General features: G+C 40.2%; 1 protein-coding gene across 1 annotated transcript in view; it reads left to right on the top strand.

Moving 5' to 3' along the window:
* The window catches only part of Redic1 (regulator of DNA class I crossover intermediates 1), a 61,514-nt gene that overhangs the window by 18,459 nt on the left and 23,656 nt on the right, over positions 1-19,399 (top strand). The window contains 2 exon segments of the mRNA XM_029469963.2: positions 12,478-12,517; positions 16,624-16,762. Coding sequence (XP_029325823.2) covers positions 12,478-12,517; positions 16,624-16,762 — 179 coding nt within the window.

The raw sequence follows: 19,399 nt of genomic DNA, 5'->3' as shown, positions 1-19,399 counted from the left end.
TGTCTTCTTGATCAGTTCTTCTTTGATAGTGTGACGTGACTAGTTTTGGATTGAAATCTATTTTGCCAGCGATTAGCATAGTGACATTTGTTCATTTCCTGATTCCCGTTACTTGGGACACCTCTTTTTCCATTTTTTTTTACACTATGACAGATGGCATTTTTTTTCTTGGTTTTTTGAGACAGGGTTTCTCTGTGTAGCCCTGGCTGTCCTGGAACTCACTCTGTAGACCAGGCTGGCCTTGAACTCAGAAATCTGCCTGCTTCTACCTCCCAAGTGCTGGGATTAAAGGTGTGCGCCACCACTGCTCGGTGACAGCTGCCTATTTTTGATGGTAAAATGCATTTATAAGAGATACCAAGTAGATTATTTGGTTTTTCAGTACAATTTCCCTTTACCTTTTGAATTGGAAACTAATATCATTAATACATTTATTTAAAGGTGCATTTTCTGTCATTTCATTAGTTTTATTTACTGCTTAGTTTGATTTAGGAGTAAATTCATTTTTTCTGATTGAGTGATAATGTAAATATCCTGAAGTAAGCCTCCATATTAGATGTCACTTCCATTCCAAAATCCTCTCCAGTATGGACTGAGAATTTATGTTTACCAACATAGCCTGTAGTTGTGAAAAAGTGTTTCTGTGTTAAAATACTGAAATTCACCCTATGAGAAGTTATTTTAAATAGGTTCTGCATTCCTGTCTCATATTTTTATTTTATTGGCTTTATAGTTTTCTCCTCAGTGCCTTGCTTTTGTAGTTCATGCATTTCCTAAAGCCTTTTTACTTTTCATGAGATGGACTTAAAGACAAGATTGTGACACGTACCATTACTATTCCCGACACATCGGGATGACCTGCTTTAGTTTTGTGGAAAGCCAATGTAAGTCCTTTTTCTAGGCTAGACACTGCCTTGAATCTTAACAAGTCCACTAGCTAGGAATGTTGCATCATGATGTTTTAAGCTAATATTCATTTCAGTGTAATACAAGCTTTCAAGTGTTATTTTCAGTTAATAGTTAAGACTATTTGCTTTATGTTTTCTGACATGAATCATAGTTGTAAAATTTAAAAGATCTTGATATTCTGAAACAATTTGCTTTGCATGCCACCAGTCCCTTCAGAAAGTAAACCAAACTGAAAGTTAAAAAGCAAAGCCAAACTAAAGGAACAGGGTTACATTGATGACGTTAGACATTTGTGTGATGTCCGCAGTATTTAATTCCTGATAGAGTTTTGATATCTGCATGCTGCAATGTAGATTTTAAAACTTTCTATCTTTTTAAAACATTTCTTTAACAGCCATATTGTTTTGTGTGTTTAATTTTAAGAGAAATGTTTCTTGAGAATTACTCTTTTTATTTCTTACTAGAATAGAGGGGCGGGGATTCTCATATGAGTGTCTGGGCTGGGCACACTTTCCTCCCCTCTTCCTTTCCTTCTGTCACTCACCTCATTTCATGTCGGGATTATAATCATCACATTTCTCCCTCTTCCCTTTCCCCCCTCCAAGGCCTCCCGTTAGTCCTCCTCCTCTCTATCAAACCCATGGATCTTACTTCATTAATCGTCATTGCATTCATATGTGCATATGTGTATGCACATACATTCTTAAGTATTACCTGCTCAGGCTGTATAATGATATCCACCTGTATGTTTTCAGTGCTGATCATTTGACACTGGCCAAACAGATGTGCTCGTCCCCAGTATGGCCATTTCTAACCCGCTGGTAACTTAGTTGCCTCTAGTTCCTGGTATATGGCTGAGGCCTCCTGAGATTTTCTCAGTCCACTTTGGCGGGTCCATTGCTGCTGTCTTCTTCAGCTAATGTTTAGGCAATTGCTTTAGAGAGACTGTGGCTGTAGCTTCTGACATGACTGGGAGAGGCGTTTTACAGCAAACTCTCTTATCTTCTGGCTTTTCCGTCTTTCTGCCAACTCTTTAGCTGTGGTCCCCGAGCCTTAGGTGCAGGAGTGTTTTGCAGATGTACCCATTGGGACTGGGCTCCACGGCTCTGCACTTTGATTGCTTGTGGTTTTCTGTGGTGATTTTTGTTGAAAAACAGGTTTGTTTGATAAGGTGTGAGGATTACACTTATCGGTGGGCACAAGGGCAAATATTAAGATTGTTACTAGTCATTATGCTCATTTAGTAGAGTAGTGATTGTAGATTCTCTTCCAGTACCGATACTTTACTACCAAGTTAGCTATGTTTCTTGCAGCAGGCATGGAATCTCTTTTGTTGAGAGTATACAAAGTCTAATTAGAAAGCTCTGGGTTCTTGCCAAGGTGTGTGTGATGCTGACACACTCATAGTGCCGTGCTGGCCATTGATGTGGTTTCTAGGCATCATCGTTGAGTAGGACTTCTGCTTGCTTCAGTTCTCTGAAGGCTCACATGTTGTCTTCTGGCGCCCTGAAAGCTAGGTAGAAGGCATTCAGGTCAGTTCCAGGTCATGGGTCTCTGAGCCCTACTTCAGAATCATGTAGTGTCTTCAGCAAATACACTTACTTTCCACCTCTGAGGGGAAAGTAAGGACCAAGGGCAACAGCCATAGGCTGTGAGTTTTGGAGTCTCTTGGACAGTACTGGCCAACAACTCAAAAAAAGGTCTCTCATGCCTGCTACTGGGGCTTTTGTTAGGTGGTTCTTTGGCTCTTGGTGGGTAGTATTGTCATCCTAGATAAGAAAAAAATCATTAAAAGTTTCTTTGTATATTTATTCAAAGAATTACATGTGCTACAATGGTTTTCTTTCTTCTTCTTTTTAAAAAAAGATAGTTAATAGTACAATTTCTTATTCCTTTTTTAATTTCTTGTTGTTGTTTTATCTCCCCTTCTCCTTCTGTATTTTCTTCCCCATCCCCCTCTTCTCATTTCTCCTATGGATAACTTGTACTCCTCTATTCCCCTCTGTGTTTGCCTGCCATGTGTCCCTAAAGACCCCATCTTTCTCATTTTCTCACTCAGATTGCTTCTACGCTGGTATTTTCCTCTCTGTTGTTCTCCAACTCCCCCAGTCCTGCCAGTGGTCCTGTTTCACTCATCTGGTTTCTGTAGTTACTCCAGGCTCTGTACTCCCATCAGAAAATTTTGTTCTCTCCAATAGAGAGAACATGTGACTTTGTTTTTCTGGATCATTTCATTTAATATGATCTCTTCCCTCCCCATTCATTTGCCTGTAAAGTTCATGATTTCATTTAATATGATCTCTTCCCTCCCCATTCATTTGCCTGTAAAGTTCATGATTTCATTTAATATGATCTCTTCCCTCCCCATTCATTTACCTGTAAAGTTCATGATTTCATTTTTTTTTTCCAGCTGAATAGTATCCCACGGTGTATATGTACCACATTTTAATTACCCACTTGCTGCTTATAGGATGTTTAGTTTGTTTCCATGTTCTCACTATTGTGAACAGAGCAGCAGTGAACATGGCTGAGCAAGTGTCTAGGGAGTGGGATGTGGAACCCTTTTGTCCTATGCCCCAGAATGGTGTACTCTGGATCACATGGTAGATTTACTTTTAGCTTTCTGAGAAACCTCTATATGAATTTCCGTAGGGACTGCACCAGGTTGCTTTACCACCAAGAGTGAACGAGGGCTCCCTTTCCCCAAACATCCATCAGTATTTGTTGTCTGTTATTTTGTTGATTTTAACATTCTGACGAGGATGAAATACATTTTCAACGTTCTAATGTGTATTTTCCTAGTTGCTAGCAAAGATAAATATTTTTTATGTATTTCTTCTTTTTTTTTTCTTCTTTTGAGTGGGTTGTGGACCTGGTCCAGCTAGTTCAACAATGACTGTTTACCAGTGGAAAGTCCAAGAACCCAGTATTTGTTCAGGCTGTGAACCTGGACATCTCAGCTGATCTTCACTATGTGATAGAATCCTGAAGACAGGCTCTAATGACAGTGAAGGAAGAGCAAGCAGGCAGAGCGAGAGTGAGAGTGAAAGCAAGAGAAGAGCGAGCGAGCAAGAGAATCCTTTTTCCATGTTCTTTTTTAAAAAATTTAGTTTTATTTGTAATTCATTTTTTACACTCCATATTCCACTCCCTGCCCCTCCCCATTCATCCTCCAACTGCTCCCCATCCCACACCTGCTCCCCACCCCACTCCTTCTCCACATGGATGCCCCCACCCCCTACCTCACCTGACCTCTAAACTCCCTGGGGCCTCCAGTCTCTTGAGGGTTAGGTATATCAACTCTGAATGAACACAGACCTGGGAGTCCTCTACTGTATGTGTGTTGGGGACCTCATATTAGCTGGTGTATGCTGTCTGTTTGGTGGGCCAGTATTTGAGAGATCTCGGGGGTCCAGATTAATTAAGACTGCTGGTCCTCCTACAGAGCTGCCCTTCTCAGCTTCTTTCAACCTTCCCTAATTCAACAACAGGGGTCAGCTGCTTCTGTCCATTGGTTGGGTGCAAATAACTGCATCTGACTCTTTCAGCTGCTTGTTGGGTCTTTCAGAGGACAGTCATGATAGATCCCCTTTTGTGAGCACTCCATAGCCTCAGTAGTAGTGTCAGACCTTGGGACCTCCCCTTGAGCTGGATCCTACTTTGGGCCTGTCACTGGACCTTCTTTTCTTCAGGCTTCTCTTCATTTCCATCTTTCAGACAGAAACAATTATGGGTCAGAGATGTGACTGTGGGATGGCAACCCCATCCCTCACTTGATAGCCTGTCTTCCTGCTGGAGGTGGGCTTTATAAGTTCCCTCTCCCTGCTGTTGGGCATTTCATCAAAGATAACCTCCCTATGAGTTCTGGGAGTCTCTCACCTCCCAGGTCTCTGGTGCATTCTGGGGGATCCCCCAACCTCCTATTTCCTGAGGTTGCCTGTTTCCATTCTTTATGTTGGCCCTCAGGGCATCAGTCCTTTTCCCTCACCCAATACCAGATCAGGTTCCCCTCTACCCCCCACTCTCCCCCCACCCTGTCTACTTTCCCTCCCAAGTCCCTCCCTCCCTCCCTGCCTCCCTGCCTCCCTCCTTCCCTCCCTCCCCACTTGTGATTGTTTTCTCTGTCTCCCAAGTGGGACTGAGGCATCCTCACTTGGGCACTTCAGCTTGTTGAGCCTTTTGAATTCTGTGGGACTGTATCTCGTGTATTTTGTATGCTTTTTTTTGTTTTTGGTTAATATCCACTTATTAGTGAGTACATACCATGCATGTCCTTTTGGGTCTCAGTTACCTCACTCAAGATGATATTTTCTAGTTCCATCCATTTGCCTGCAAAAGTCAGGATGTCCTCATTCTTAATAGCTGAGTAGTATTCCATTGTGTAAAGGAACCACATTTTCTGTATCCATTCTTCTGTTGTGGGACATCTAGGTTGTTTCCAGCTTCTGGCTATCACAAATAAGGTTGCTATAAATATAGTGGAACATGTGCCCCTGTGTCATGGTGGGGCATCTTTTGGGTATATTCCCAAGAGTGATATAGCTGGGTCTTCAGGTAGATCTATTTCCAATTTTCTGAGGAACCTCCAGATGGATTTCTAGCCACCAGAAAGTGTGACCCAGATCAAAGTTGGATCTTCTGACCTCAAAAGATTGGGATTGAAAGTGGGTCTTCCTACTTCAAATGATTTAATTAAGGAAAATAAAATCCCCTCACAGGTATTCCTAGCCTCTTGAGTTTTACTTAATTTCATATGTAGTGAACTTGACAATCAAGAATAGCCATCACAAGTTCACCCCTTGTCAACTTGACACAAACCATATTTCTATATTTTGTCATTGATTTCACATGAAAATAATAACCAGGTCATAATAATATAAAACATGATATAAATATCCCATATACAATTGCAAATGTATTATATATTTAACCAGGTCATAATTTTGTCTAACATGTACAATTGCAAACACATTATAAATTTAGAATGTGTGGCAATGTTTCTTAAGAGACATTCTTTTAGTATCTCAAACTTAATTATGATAACCACTTGTATTCTCTTAATTGATATTACACTTCATGATAAAGAAATTGAGGAAAGAAAACACAAATATCTGTACAAATGCTTTCTTATATGACAGAAATATTCATGTCAGTTATAACTCATTTCTGTAACTAATCACATGGCTTTAGCTGGTATGTATAACTACATTCCTCTACCACCCATTCTGTATTTCTATCACCCTTGGCAAGTACTTCATTCCTGATGGGTCTGTGCCATTTGTCATCTTGCCTGGATTAGGTTGTTGTAGTTTTTCATTAATCACAAGACATGATAGCACCAAGAAATGCTCTAAAGTATGTCCTGTATTCCAGACATAATCTTTCTCTTCTTCATTGGGAAGAAGTGGTTCAACTTCCCCATGGTAATCTGGATCAATTACTCCTCCTAACACTATTATTCCTTTCTTAGCCTTTGGTGTAAGGACACCAGAAACTCAAAGTGGCCAGGGGGAAGTCTGAGCTTCCAGTTCAGTGGAATATTTGTTGTGTTTCTTGGCAGGAGCATACCTCTTTCTGGAACCAAAATTTCTAGTCCAGCAAAACTTAAGGTCACAGGAACAGGAAGGAGGAATTTTCCTAGTGAATCACTAGGTGGAATAATGAATGGAAATATTCCCTTTTCCACCCCTTGATTCTTGGACCCATGGATCCTGCTATGGAAAAAATTGTACCCTCTATTGGACACTGATTCATAGCAAATACATGGTCTGGAGATCTCTGCTCCAAGCTATCTATCCTGTTGCTGCCTAATTGGCACTGTAACTGTGCCTTCAAAAGGCCATTCCATCTATCAGGCCATCTTCTTCAAGATGGTGGGGAATATGGTAATAGAAGTAAGGGGAACTTACTTCTCTGGCTGTGAAGTAAGTTCCATAGGTAGAAGCTGTCTTAGTTAGGGTTTCTATTGCTGTGAAGAGGCATTTTGACCATGGCAACTCTTGTAAAGGAAAGCATGTAATTGGAACTGGTTTACAGTTTATGAGGTTTAGTCTTTATTGTCATGGCAGGAAGCATGGTGGCATGCAGACAGGCATGGTGCTGGAGATGTAGCTGAGAGTTCTACATCTGGGTCTGCAGGTAGCAGGAAGTGACTGCTGCACTGGGCATGGCTTGAACATCTGAGACCCCAAGTCCATCATCTGTAACCACTTCCTTCAACAAGGCCACACCTATTCCAACAAGGCCACATCTCCTAATAATGCCATTTCCTATTGGCCTATTGGGGGCCATTTTCTTTCAAACCGCTATAGAAGTAATAATGTGTGGAATACCATGACACTGGTAAGACATTCTATAAGTCCACAGATGGTAGTTTTGATAGAAGCATTAGATGAAGGAAAGGCAATTCAGTGACCAGAATAAGTATCTACTCCAGTAACTACATGGTATTGTGCTTCCCATGGATGAAGTGGTCCAATGGAGTGAACCTGCCACCAGGTCACTGGCTGGTCAACTCAGGGAATGGTGCAATATGTCTGGCTCAGTTTTGATCTCTGTTCTTGCCAGATGTGTCACTTAGCAGCAGCTGTAGCCTGGTCTGCCTTAGAGAGTAGCAGTTCATATTGTCAAGCCCTAGTATGACCTCCATCTTTGCCACCATGGCCTCTTTGTTCATGGACACCTTGGGCAATGACAAGTGATGGCTGAGGAAAGAGGCTGACTGTTTATAGACTGGGTCATTCTATCTACTTAATTATTGAACTTCTCTGCTGCTGAAGTCACTTTTGATGAACATTCATATGAGTCACAGTATCTTCACATCCTTCACCCAACTCCAGAGATCTATCCACATAATTCTTCCCCAGATGTCTTTTTTAGCAGTTTTCTAGTTATACTCGTCCAAGTCCTGACAATTGAGCTAATCTTTTGGCTACAGCTCATGAATCAGCTGGTCATTTTTCTTTCAAACAAAATGTAAGACCATATATACTGCCCAAAGTTCTGCCCACTGTGAAGATGGGAAGATTTCCTTTGCCAGTGTCTTTCAGGATTATCCCAGAACAGGGTTTTAATGCTGTAGCTGTTCATTTCGGGGTGGTGCCTGTATAATGTGCAGAACCATCAGTAGATCAGGCCCTAGTCTTGTCTTCCCCAGTCATGAAGGCTATCCCTTGAGGCTAGAGATGCAAGCTTGGGAACAGAAGACAGTAAAGCAGGGATAGAAACCATAGGCATTTGAGCAACTTCATGTAACTTGGCTGTGCCTTCAGGATCTGCTAAGGCAGGATCACATATGTATTACTTCTGTTTGATAATGGGTTGCTACTGCGTACATCCTGTTTTGTGGCTTGGTGGGTTAGATAATACCCAGCTCATGATAGGCAGCTCAGGTTGCATATTAGCTTGGTGGGCCATTGTCAAATGGTTAGTTTCAACTAAGGCCCAAAAGCTGATGGAGGGTTGTCTTTTAAAGTGACAATATTTGTCTGCATGTGATTGTAGAGCCTTGCTCCAAACTCCAAAAGCTCTCTTCTGTGCTTCACCTCTAGGGACATGGCAATGGCTCCAGATGGCATTTCTGTCTGCTGCTACCACTTCACATACTATTAGGCCTGCTAGATCATATGATTCATGTGGTAGAGCAGCCTGCACAGGAGCCTGGGACTGTTGAAGGGCCTTTTCCTGTTCAAACTCCACTCAAAGCTAGCAGCTTTCTGAGTCACTTGGTATATGGACCAGAGTAGCACACCCAAGTGAAGAATATGCTGTCTCCAGAATCCAAATAGGCCCACTAAATGTGTCTCTCTCTTGGTGGTAGGAGGATCCAGATACAATAACTTATCACTTATTTTAGAAGGAACATCTCTGTATGTCCATACAACTGGATTCCTAAGAATTTTACAGAAGTAGAGGGACCTTGAAATCTGGTTGGGTTTGTTTCTCATCTCTGAAGTTCATATGTGTTACTGACAAGTCCCATGTGATTGCTACCTTTCATTCACTTGGTCTAATCAGCAAAATCTTACCAGTCTAATAATCTTGTCAATCTAGTGGACCAATGGGAAATTTTGTGGAAGAGACAGACTATCAAGATATCTTCAAACTAACTCATGATGTGGGGGAAGGGAGGCTGTAGGGTTATTAGGTCCTTGATGTAAAACTGTGAAGGTATGTGACTGGCCTTGCCAACTGAGAAATTGCTTCTGGTGGTCTTTATGGACAGTTACCAAAAAAGGCATTTGTTAGATCAATAGCTGCATCCCACATACTAGAAGATATGTTGATCTGCTCAAGTAAGGATGCCACAACTGATATAGCATCTGCAATGGGAGTAAGGACTTGATACATTTTTGCTAGGCAACTGTCATCCTCCATGATCCATCCATCAGTCTTCTGCACTGGCCAGATAGGAGAGTAGGGGGATGCACCAACCCTGCATTTTTCAAGTCCTTGATGGTTGCAATAATTTCTACAGTTCTTCCTGGGATGTGATTTTGTCTTTGACTCGTCATTTTCCTTGACAGAGGAAGATTCAATGACTCCCACTTGGCTTTTTCCAACCATAATAGCCCTCACTTCATAGGTCAGGGAACCAGTGTGAGAATTCTGCCAACATCTAACTTCTATCTCAATTATACATTCTGGACCTGGAGAAATAACTAAAGGATTAGTTTGGAACCCCCTGGACCCACTGTGAGTTGATCATCCAAAACTCTATCACATGACCTTGTTAAGCTCCTACTTTAACTAGAGGGCCACAATGCTTCTTGGGGTCTTCCAGGATCGTCAGTTCTGAACCAATAGACTCTGAAAGTCTGACTTTTTTCCTTTCTACCAGTATACAGTTATCTTTGTAAAAGGTTTCAGGTGCTTCTAGGGAAGGACAGAGAAAGACTAACAATAAAAATCTTAAATATTTTATCAAGGTCCTGTCTCAGAAACCTGGCCATCCCTTCATTCAAGGGCTTCTGGATCTTCAAGTTGGCTCAAGTCTGGAAATTGGTTCATAGAGCAAGATTTCCTTTTGTCACAATCTAGTGGAGTCTCTATTTTGTTTGTGAAATTTTCTGCTTTTATAGATCAAAGAGAAATGCAGTAGAACCCTTATATATTTCATATCTCAAAACACCAAGATTGACTAGCTAGTACCAAAGGTCCATATGGATCATGACACCATAAAGTTCACTTTGCCTATGCTTCCATTACAGATCAGGCCGTTATGGACATTGCTTTTCCTATGTTGCCTATTATAGCTAGAGTCACCTTACCTTTGGTGATTCAGTGCTGTCACCTGACCCCTGCTACCTCAGAGCCCAATTAAAACAACTGCACTGAATCCATTGAAGTGAGCAGCAGTGTCTCCAACCCTAAGATCTGGCACACAGAAGGGTGTGACAATAAAGCTTTCCAAGTGTTCTTGCACCTTCTGCTTGAATGAATTAGCGAATTCGTTAAGATCTTTAGTAGTGTAGTACACCTCTTCATGGACTTCCCTCTCCATCTCCCCTTTAGGAGCCTGCTGAGCCTGCCTAGCCTGTATTGTGGTTATAGGTCTAAAGCAAGCAAGTGGTGAACTCTGATGGATTCCAGAATTGTCTTGCCTGGCATTTTCTTCAGGGAAAGCCACTTCTGGTTTATAAGACAATGAAGGAATATTTTCCCTAGTCAAAGACAGAAAAGGCAATATTTCAAGGAGTGGGCTTAGGTGTACATCTTTCTGCTAAGGATGGAGAGACTAATGCTTTAAGTGAGAAAAACTTTTGAGAATCTCTAGGTTCAAAGTTCTATCTCAAGTAGTCTTTCCACATACCCCCATCTCAAGTTACAGGTTCCTATTCTTTATCAATTAATATCCTTACTTTATCTGACACCCTCCAAGTCTGGGACCTGAATTTTCTAACCCCTATGCTGATGGTATGGGAGGTCTTGGACCTGAGGGATGTGATTGAATCATAAGAGCAGAGCTTTCATTGTTATGATTCCTGTCTTTACAAAAGCCAGCCCATCCCTTTGCTATGTGAATAAATAGTGTATTCACCTGTGAATCAGAAAATGGGCATCTGTTAGGTGTGTCTCTGGGCATTTTTAACTGTAGTCTGTACAGCTGTCAGAACTGAGAGGAATTTCTGATGTTTTAATTTAGGTAGAAAAGTATATTATCTTTCCTGTTCATCATAAAGTTCATGGCTGACACAGCCCTGTAACTAAAGCCAAATTGTGAAGAGAGAAGTGTAACACATTTATTTTACTCAATTTCATCTGACTCAGTAACCTTCAGTCCTGAAGACACCAAACCCAGAGAAAACCATTCGTTCATATGCTTAGGTTTGATGAAGAATTGTCGCACATGAAGAAGACTGACAGGACCCAAAAGTGTGCCTTGATATAAACAGAGGGTAGAAACCCATAAGGCCTGTTATTTTATATTCTTCTTGGACTCTCTATGTAGCATTCTTTCCTGTCAGGTATGAGACAAGACTTCTTCTTGAATTGAATTTAAATTGAATGTGGACTCCACAATCTCTATGAAAGGAAAGGGATCAGAATATTCCTTTGATGGCATGCTCTTATATAAGAATCTGTTATATCTCTAGACATATGGCTGACTATATAGAAGCAGGGTCTAGTTTCTGTGACCTGTGATGAGGAGAATAATTGTAGTCTCTGATCTGCTATATAAAGATGGCAGAAATAGGCAATCAGGAGTAGGTCTGAGGGAGACTTTGCGTTTGAGTATCCATTTTCTTCAAAGTACTTATCATTTCAAAGCAGCATAACTTGGGGTATAGTTCTTTGTGCCCCAATATCATCTACACAGTTGTGGTATTTTCACAGCAACCCAAACTGACTTAGAGTAGGGCATTTCCTTCTTTCCCTCTGCCTTTCACAGTGCTGAGGACCAAAGGCAGGGCCGTGTGAGTGTAGACAGGTGTTTTACCAGTGAGCTAAAGTTGTGTTCAGAGCCATGTTCCCATCATGGTGCTCAGAGTATTTTAGAACAACTCTGTAGGACAAAGTGACCCCAAATTCATGGTCTTCCTGCCTCAGCATCCCAGCTACTGGGATTACAGGTGTGTGCCATAGTACTCAGTGCTGAGATAACTGGTATATTAATACACTTGGAGTTGCTCTGGCAATACACCCCAGAGTTTCTTCGAGCCTGAAATAACTTGTGTCCTTTATCCTGGTGATGTCCCAAGTGATACTGCCAGAATGTTGAAACATTAAAGAAATGCAGAGTAAGTGGAACTGTTGACCAAGAGTGTTATTATCAGATGAGATTTGTTCAGTAAACCCCATTTCTAATGCATTTCTTTTTTTAAAATCTCAGATTTATTTTGTCTTTTATTAATTATTGTAATAGTTTTTATTGCATTTTGGACTTCCTAAGAAATTTATGTGAAATATTACTTGCCAAGATTTTTAAAAACATTTTCATATTTTCAGAAAATATTACATTGATAAATAATTTTAGAATTTAATTTTAGGTTTTCAACAGAAATGGCACTCATCTTAGAAATGGTCTTTTCTTTAATAGCTGTGTGTTTTATCCTGCTTATGTTTTAGGAGCAGAGTTCTGATAAAGCAAGAAAGAAGAAAGCAGAAGGTAAGGGCATTACAATCTGAGTGATGTTAGCTCTATAATAGTAAACTTAATACTAAACTTCTGAATCACTCTTTAGTATTAATAAATTCACCTCATGGCTAGGTATAGTGGCACTCTTTTGTATTTGTTGCCATGCACAGTAAGACTGATGTTTGTTTGTTCAAGCCCAGCCTGGGCTACATAGTGAGTTCTAGTCATCCAGACCTCCACAGCAAGACTCTGTCTCAAAAAAGGATTAACTCAAATAAGATGGAAAATAACTTCATTTTTCCTTCTTATTCCTTGTACATGGCTTATTTAACACCATACATTGCTCAAGCAGACACTTACAATGATCATTATTGACTGTTGCTGTCTTTGTAGCTGTAAGACTCATTTCAGATCTAGCTGCTTCTCACTGCCCTCAATTTTAGCCCTGTAATTCAAGCCGTAGGCTATCGTGTAGAGTACTTTAATGGTCTTGTGTCCCACATCTGGCTTATTTAGTCACTTTTTAATATATTCCTAATAAGAGCCAGGAGATGAGTGAGTTTCCTGTGAGATTGTCTCTCCTAGTAATATATAAACCTATACCTATGAAGCCTCCCTAACATGATTGCCTACACATGAGCTGAACGAGAATAACAGCAGTGGATGGAGAGAGCCCAGGAGATCCTAACCCTGCACAAATAACTACAAGCAGCTAAGGAATTCTGAGAGGGGAAACATAGTCTTCCTCAGGGAAGAGTAGACCAATTAGCTGTCCAATGTCAAATGGTCATCCTTGAAGATATAAATATGAGTGACACTGTAGAGACTGAAAAGGCTGTATTTAAGAATATAAATGTGTATTCCTATATGCATGTAACATAATTTTAAAAGAGGTCATGCATGAATATGAAAACAAGCAAAGGGAAAGGGAAAGATGGTGTAATTTATTATCTCTCAAAGAGAGAGAGAGAGAGAGAGAGAGAGAGAGAGAGAGAGAGAGAGAGAGAGAGAGATTGATTGATTACAGTGAAAGCATGAAGAGTTGCCCCATGTGGATTTTTCTTTTTTCTACGGTAGCTCTTGAGTCTTGTTTTGTTTTGTTTTGTTTTTGAGACAGGGTTTCTCTGTGTAGCCTTGGCTGTCCTAGAACTCACTCTGTAGACCAGGCTAGCCTCGAACTCAGAAATCCACCTGCCTCTGCCTCCCAAGTGCTGGGATTAAAGGTGTGCGCCACCACTGCCTGGCGCTCTTGAGTCTTAAAGCCACCCTTACCTGTTCTTTCCCCAGCTTGCTGTCATGTACAGTCTTGCTCCTGCCAACTATTCTCAGTTCGACTCAACTTTAACATGTCATCATCTTCTATACAGCTGGCCATTCTCCTCAGCTTGAAACTCCTCCCATGTTTTCCTGACACATTCTGTAGCCTTTTATCTCTCAATTCATTTTAATGTCCATGTGCAAGTTGAAATTTGGTTTGTTTCCTGAAAGATTTCTGTTTCTCTTTAGATTGTTTTCTAATGGACTCTACCAAGCCAGACTTCATCAGAAAAACTGAGCCTAATCTTTTTAGATGACGTAGTCATAGACTTTGACCTTTCAGTGGCCAGAGATTATGATTTTCTCATGTAAAGTTACAGTGTTACTCTGAGACTGATGCATCCATGTGTTTTAGAAATGGTCTCCAAGACTTCTCTTGTCCTCCTGCTCTCCCCTTGCCCACCCTTCACCTTCTAGTTTATGTATTATCTCCTGTCATACCAACTTGTGTTGTCTGCCTCACTGGCTTTAAGCCACCACAAAGTGCAGTGCCTTAAGAGACAACATCTTAATTCTAAGACAGCATCAATTATGAGACCTAACACAGACTTTTCTTTCCAACAAGGAAAGATATTTGCATCCTACAGAGTCTGTTATTTCAATATTGAAGAGCTCATGGTATGATGTTTTTGAAGATATTTTATTCCAATGTAAAATTATAGATCATTCAAATGAAATATGTTTGTTTTTTATGTTTGATTCATTTTGTTTAATGGGATATTTACATCTTTGCTTGATATTTTTCAGATCTCTTACTGGTCTTCAGTCTTCATCTCATTTTTTTTTTTTAATTTTAGGAAGAAAACTATTATACCTTCATAGGTAGGAGCTTAAGCTGGAGGACAGTGATGTTCCATAAACCAGGAGAGAGTCTGTTGGAATATAGTAACATAGAGCTGCTGTCTGCAGTGCTTTTACAAATATATCTTCCTTTCAAGAATAAAAAGAGAATTACTTCATTACCCCATCCTTCTTCCAATCCTTCCCATAGCACGCCCCACCCCCACTCTTTCTCAAATTCATGGCCTCTGTTTCTTTAATCATTACTGATATTGTATGTGCATCTGTATTCCTAAGTATGTATGTTATTTCAGAGCTGACTAACTTGGTTTATAGCTACACTATTCATGGTAGCTCAGAATGGGACCAGCCTACATGTATATCAAGCATCAGAAGAATGAATAAGAAATCTGATACATATTTATTTAGCTATAAAGGGAAATGAAATCATAAAGCTTTCAGGGAAATGGGTGGAACTGAAAATCATCAAATGAAATAAGGCAAAGCAGGAAAGGCAAACCCTTCATGTTTTCCTTCATGTATGGAACATAGACTTAACAGTATAAATACATGGGACAAAATTACATATATATATACATATATATGTATATATGTATATATATGTGTATATATATACACTTATGTATATATATATATATATATATATATATATATATATATATATATAAAATGTACAGGTCTTGAAATAGAAAGGAGATCAGTAGAAGTGGGGAGCTACCTTTAGGGTGCAGGGAAAGGAGGGTGAAGAAATCAGAAGGGAGACTCCCTAGGGGTTGGAAGCAACCAGTCAGAGTGAGGAGTGCAAGGGGAGTGGGTGTGGGGAGGAGGGGGTGAAGGGAACAGTTAAAGAGCAAATGAATACAACAATGAAACCCTTTACTTTGATAAATTAAAATATTAATTTAAATGTTTTACAGAGGGCTGGAGATATGGTTTGTGTTTCAGAACACAAACTGCCCTAAGAGAGGACCTGAGCACCCACAGAGGGTCTGAGCACCCATGTCAGATAGTTCACAATAGCCTATAACTCCAGCTGCAATAGATTCACCAAAGGTGCTGTGCACTCCACAGGCACACTCACTCACAAATGCATTTACAATTACAAATAAAATAAATCCTTTTTATAAACAAAAATGTCTTTGGATTTAGTCAATTAAAGATGTAATTAAAAGATGAAGAATAATTATAGTTCCGACCCAGGAAGAAGGTATAAACTGGACAAATAATGCTACGTATGTGTAAGTCTGGTTTATATAAAACATTAAGCAATAGGGGTGCAGTGAGTTAAGTCTGTATTAGTTGCAGGTTAGTTCTCACGTGGCTTTTGCTTTCCTCTTGGTTGGTTGTACAATTTTATTTATTTGTGTGTGTGTGTGTGTGTGTGTTTGAATGTGTGCATATGAACATGCATACATGTGTGAGGTGGGATGCATATGTACCACAGCATGGCTGTGGCGGGCAAAGGACAACTTTCAGGAGGTATAGGGGCTCAGACTTAGGTCAGCAGGCTTGTGTCACTGTGCGGTGTCACTGTCCCCTCTTGAATTTTCAATGGCACTTTGTTATGTCTTTGAGGGTTTTGTTGTTGGTGGTGGTTTTGTTGTTGTCTTTTAAATAAAGGGCAGTATGCTATTTGTCATAGAAAAACTCTTTTGCCTGCCAGATTGAAAGTCTTTCGGCAAGCTACAAGCTGTCATAACTGATTTCACTTCCCATGTAAATGTGAATCTTGTGTTACAGTGTGAAAATATGCAGCCGGGCAGAGGTGGCACACACCTTTAATCCCAGCACTTGGGAGGCAGGGGCAGGCAGATTTCTGAGTTCGAGGCCAGCCTGGTCTACAAAGTGAGTTCCAGGACTGCCAGGGCTATGCAGAGAAACCCTATCTTGGAAAAACAAAACAAAACAAAATAAAACATGCAGTCGGTGGCTTGGTGGCCTCTATGCATTTATTGTTTATGATTTGCATTGAACTGTATGGTTGTGAAATTAATATTTTAAATTCTTAATTATTCCAGGAATACTTCGAAAGGAATAAGTTAAAATCAAAACTGAAATTACTGGGTGTTGTTTCACCTGTCAAGAAACCCTCTGTCAGTTTAGATCTCCTTAACCTGTATGTGGTAAATCAGATCTCATCCATGAAGGAAACTTCTGGTAAGCCTTTCAAAAGCATTTGTTTTGATCTTGATATAGTAACTCATAATGTCTAGCCCTGTAATTGGGTAGAAATTCCAGAACTCAAAGTATAAGCTTAACCAGTATTTGAATTAAGATCTTTTATTGTTTTATCTATTTATTTCTATTTATTTTATTCTTAGGTCATGTGTGTGTTTGTGTGTGCGCGCGTACATACACACATTATGTAAGATTAACTTGTTTGATATCATTAATTTATCAAAGAGTTATTTTAGTTATGATATTATTTCTAGGCAAATAGTCACCAAAGTTTAGCTTTAACAAAGACAATAATAAGCCGGGCAGTGGTGGTGCACGCCTTTAATCCCAGCACTTGGGAGGCAGAGGCAGCCTGGTCTACAAAGTGAATTCCAGGACAGTCAGGGCTATACAGAGAAACCTTGTCTTGTTAAAGACAGAAAAAAACCCCCAAAAAACAAAAACAAAACAAAACAAAACAAAAAACCAAACCAAAGACAATAATAAACGTGTTATTATCTCTTACTACTTGGGAAATTGTACAGAAGGAATAATTAAAAGATTTTTGTCTTAGTGACTTTTCCTGTCTTGCTGTCTTATACACTTCTGAGGCATTCATTAGCTTTCAAAATAAAGCTTTTTTGTCACACAGTTTGACTTTTCAACTAAAACAAATAATTTTGCTCTTTTAGAGGAACTTCAGCTTATTTTACATGGTACTAACAAGTGTAAGACTAAGAACTTAACAAACAAAACGGCTTGGGGCCAGAGCAGGGGCTCAGGGATAAAGCACAGCGGCTGACCTCATGTCTGGTTCCTAGCACCCACAGGCGAGCTCACCTTCCAGGGTGAGCACCCACACTGACTCTACTTCCAGGGTCTCTAGCAGCCTCTTCTGTACTCTGCAGGCTCCAGGCAAGAACATGGTACACATGCATGTGTGCAGGGAGACATTCATACACCACATTAAAATTAATCTTTTAAAAAGGCAGTTTTTCAAGGAAAGGTTAAAGTTGAAAAGTATATTAGTATCTTCCTGTTTACTTTAACGTTTCCTCTCCATAATAATTAGTAGAATTAATTATGTTTTAGAAGGAGTAAATATATTATCCATTGATTTTTTTTAGTATAAAACATCTTACTTTACTGATATATTTTTCTATTTCTAATATATTACTAGAGTCATTATTGAGGCCTCAATAAGGAAAGATTAACAATAATAAGACATTAGTATAATAAGTTTTCTGTAGCCTGAGAGCCTTCATTAGGAAATGAATGTCCCAAGAAATGGCTAACCCTGTGTCTTTGAAGTGCTGAGTGTGAAAAGCCATGGAACAGCTGTAGAGAAGCGTGACAGAATCACAGAGGGTGACTCAAAGCGGGGACTCAAGAGTGAACCCCTCTGGGTCTGCTGAGGTCCTCCCTGAGGGCCTGTGTTTAGAGTGGATACTGATCAGGGTACATCTTACACAAAGTCAGTTCAGTTCCAACTCTGCATCAGGGACAAGACAAAGGCTTTGTCCTTCAGGACTAAGAGGGGCACCTCTCACAGGAAGCTTCTATTGCCCCCTTTTTGAAAAGGTCACAAAAATGCTCTTAAGTTGTGTGCCCTACTGAGAAGAAGGAAACGTGAGCTTGCCCTTCCTCTTTCTTCATCTTCCTTAAAATGCCAAGGGAGCACGTTTAGGATGTATCAGGTACTGTGTCGCCTTCTTCCTGTAGTTACACTCGCTCACTCAACACGGGTTTACTGAGAACAGTTATAATACTACACACATGGAGTATGAAATAGGAAGCAAGATTTCATTACTTATGACTTGGTGGCAGCTAATGGCAGAATTTCCAAAGTCACAGCAGTAGTACACTGCGTCTCAGGGATACCTTGATCAGGAACTCGGATCCCAGTAAGATTATTTCTCTGTTGAGTGGGGAACCTCATCTCAGATTTTCTTCATCATGAACAGTTTTCATGCTCAGTTCCCAAAGAACGCAGGTCATTTCCATCATTCCAAAGGTTTCAGTTCCCCCAGAAGCCGCCCGTGGTCCTGCTGAACCGCAGTCAGCCAGTGCACTGAGGCAGAGGACAAGTCTGTGGCTCAATTACCTTTGCGCAGATGGCTACTTCTGCACCAGGCGTTTGTCCATGAAGTGATGGTTGACAGAAAGAGAGAACACTCCCCCTGTAGGTGGGATGGGCTCTGAGCACATAAGACAGTGATCTCACTGGCATAAAAACCATATAAGGGTCCTTCCTTTAAAGCGGTAGCTCTCAGCCTTCTTATGCTGTGACTCCTCAGGCTGCAATCTAGTGTAGCATTTTGTCATGTTTAATGACTTCCCCACCATAATATTATTTTGTTGCTACTCCATAACTTTATTTTTAAATTGTTATGAGTTGTAATGTAAATATCTGTGTTTTCCAGTGGTCTTAAATGACTTCGTGAAAGGGTCATCTGACCTCCAAAGAGGTGGAGAACCACTGCTCTAAAGTTTAAAGTCTGTTGAGGGAGATAATATTAATCAAGTGTAATTAAGTGTGCAAAGTTCTAAAATAGAAAAATATATAAATAGAAAGAATATATAACACAGTATCTGATATAGTGTAGTAACTGGGGAAGAAGAAATGACTTGAGTTAT

Source organism: Mus caroli, unplaced genomic scaffold (genome assembly GCF_978045245.1).
Source record: "Mus caroli unplaced genomic scaffold, Mus_caroli_1 scaffold_16, whole genome shotgun sequence".
Classification (NCBI taxonomy): domain Eukaryota; kingdom Metazoa; phylum Chordata; class Mammalia; order Rodentia; family Muridae; genus Mus; species Mus caroli.
Note: the sequence above shows the minus strand (reverse complement) of the source record. Positions and strands in the feature narration are given on the sequence as shown.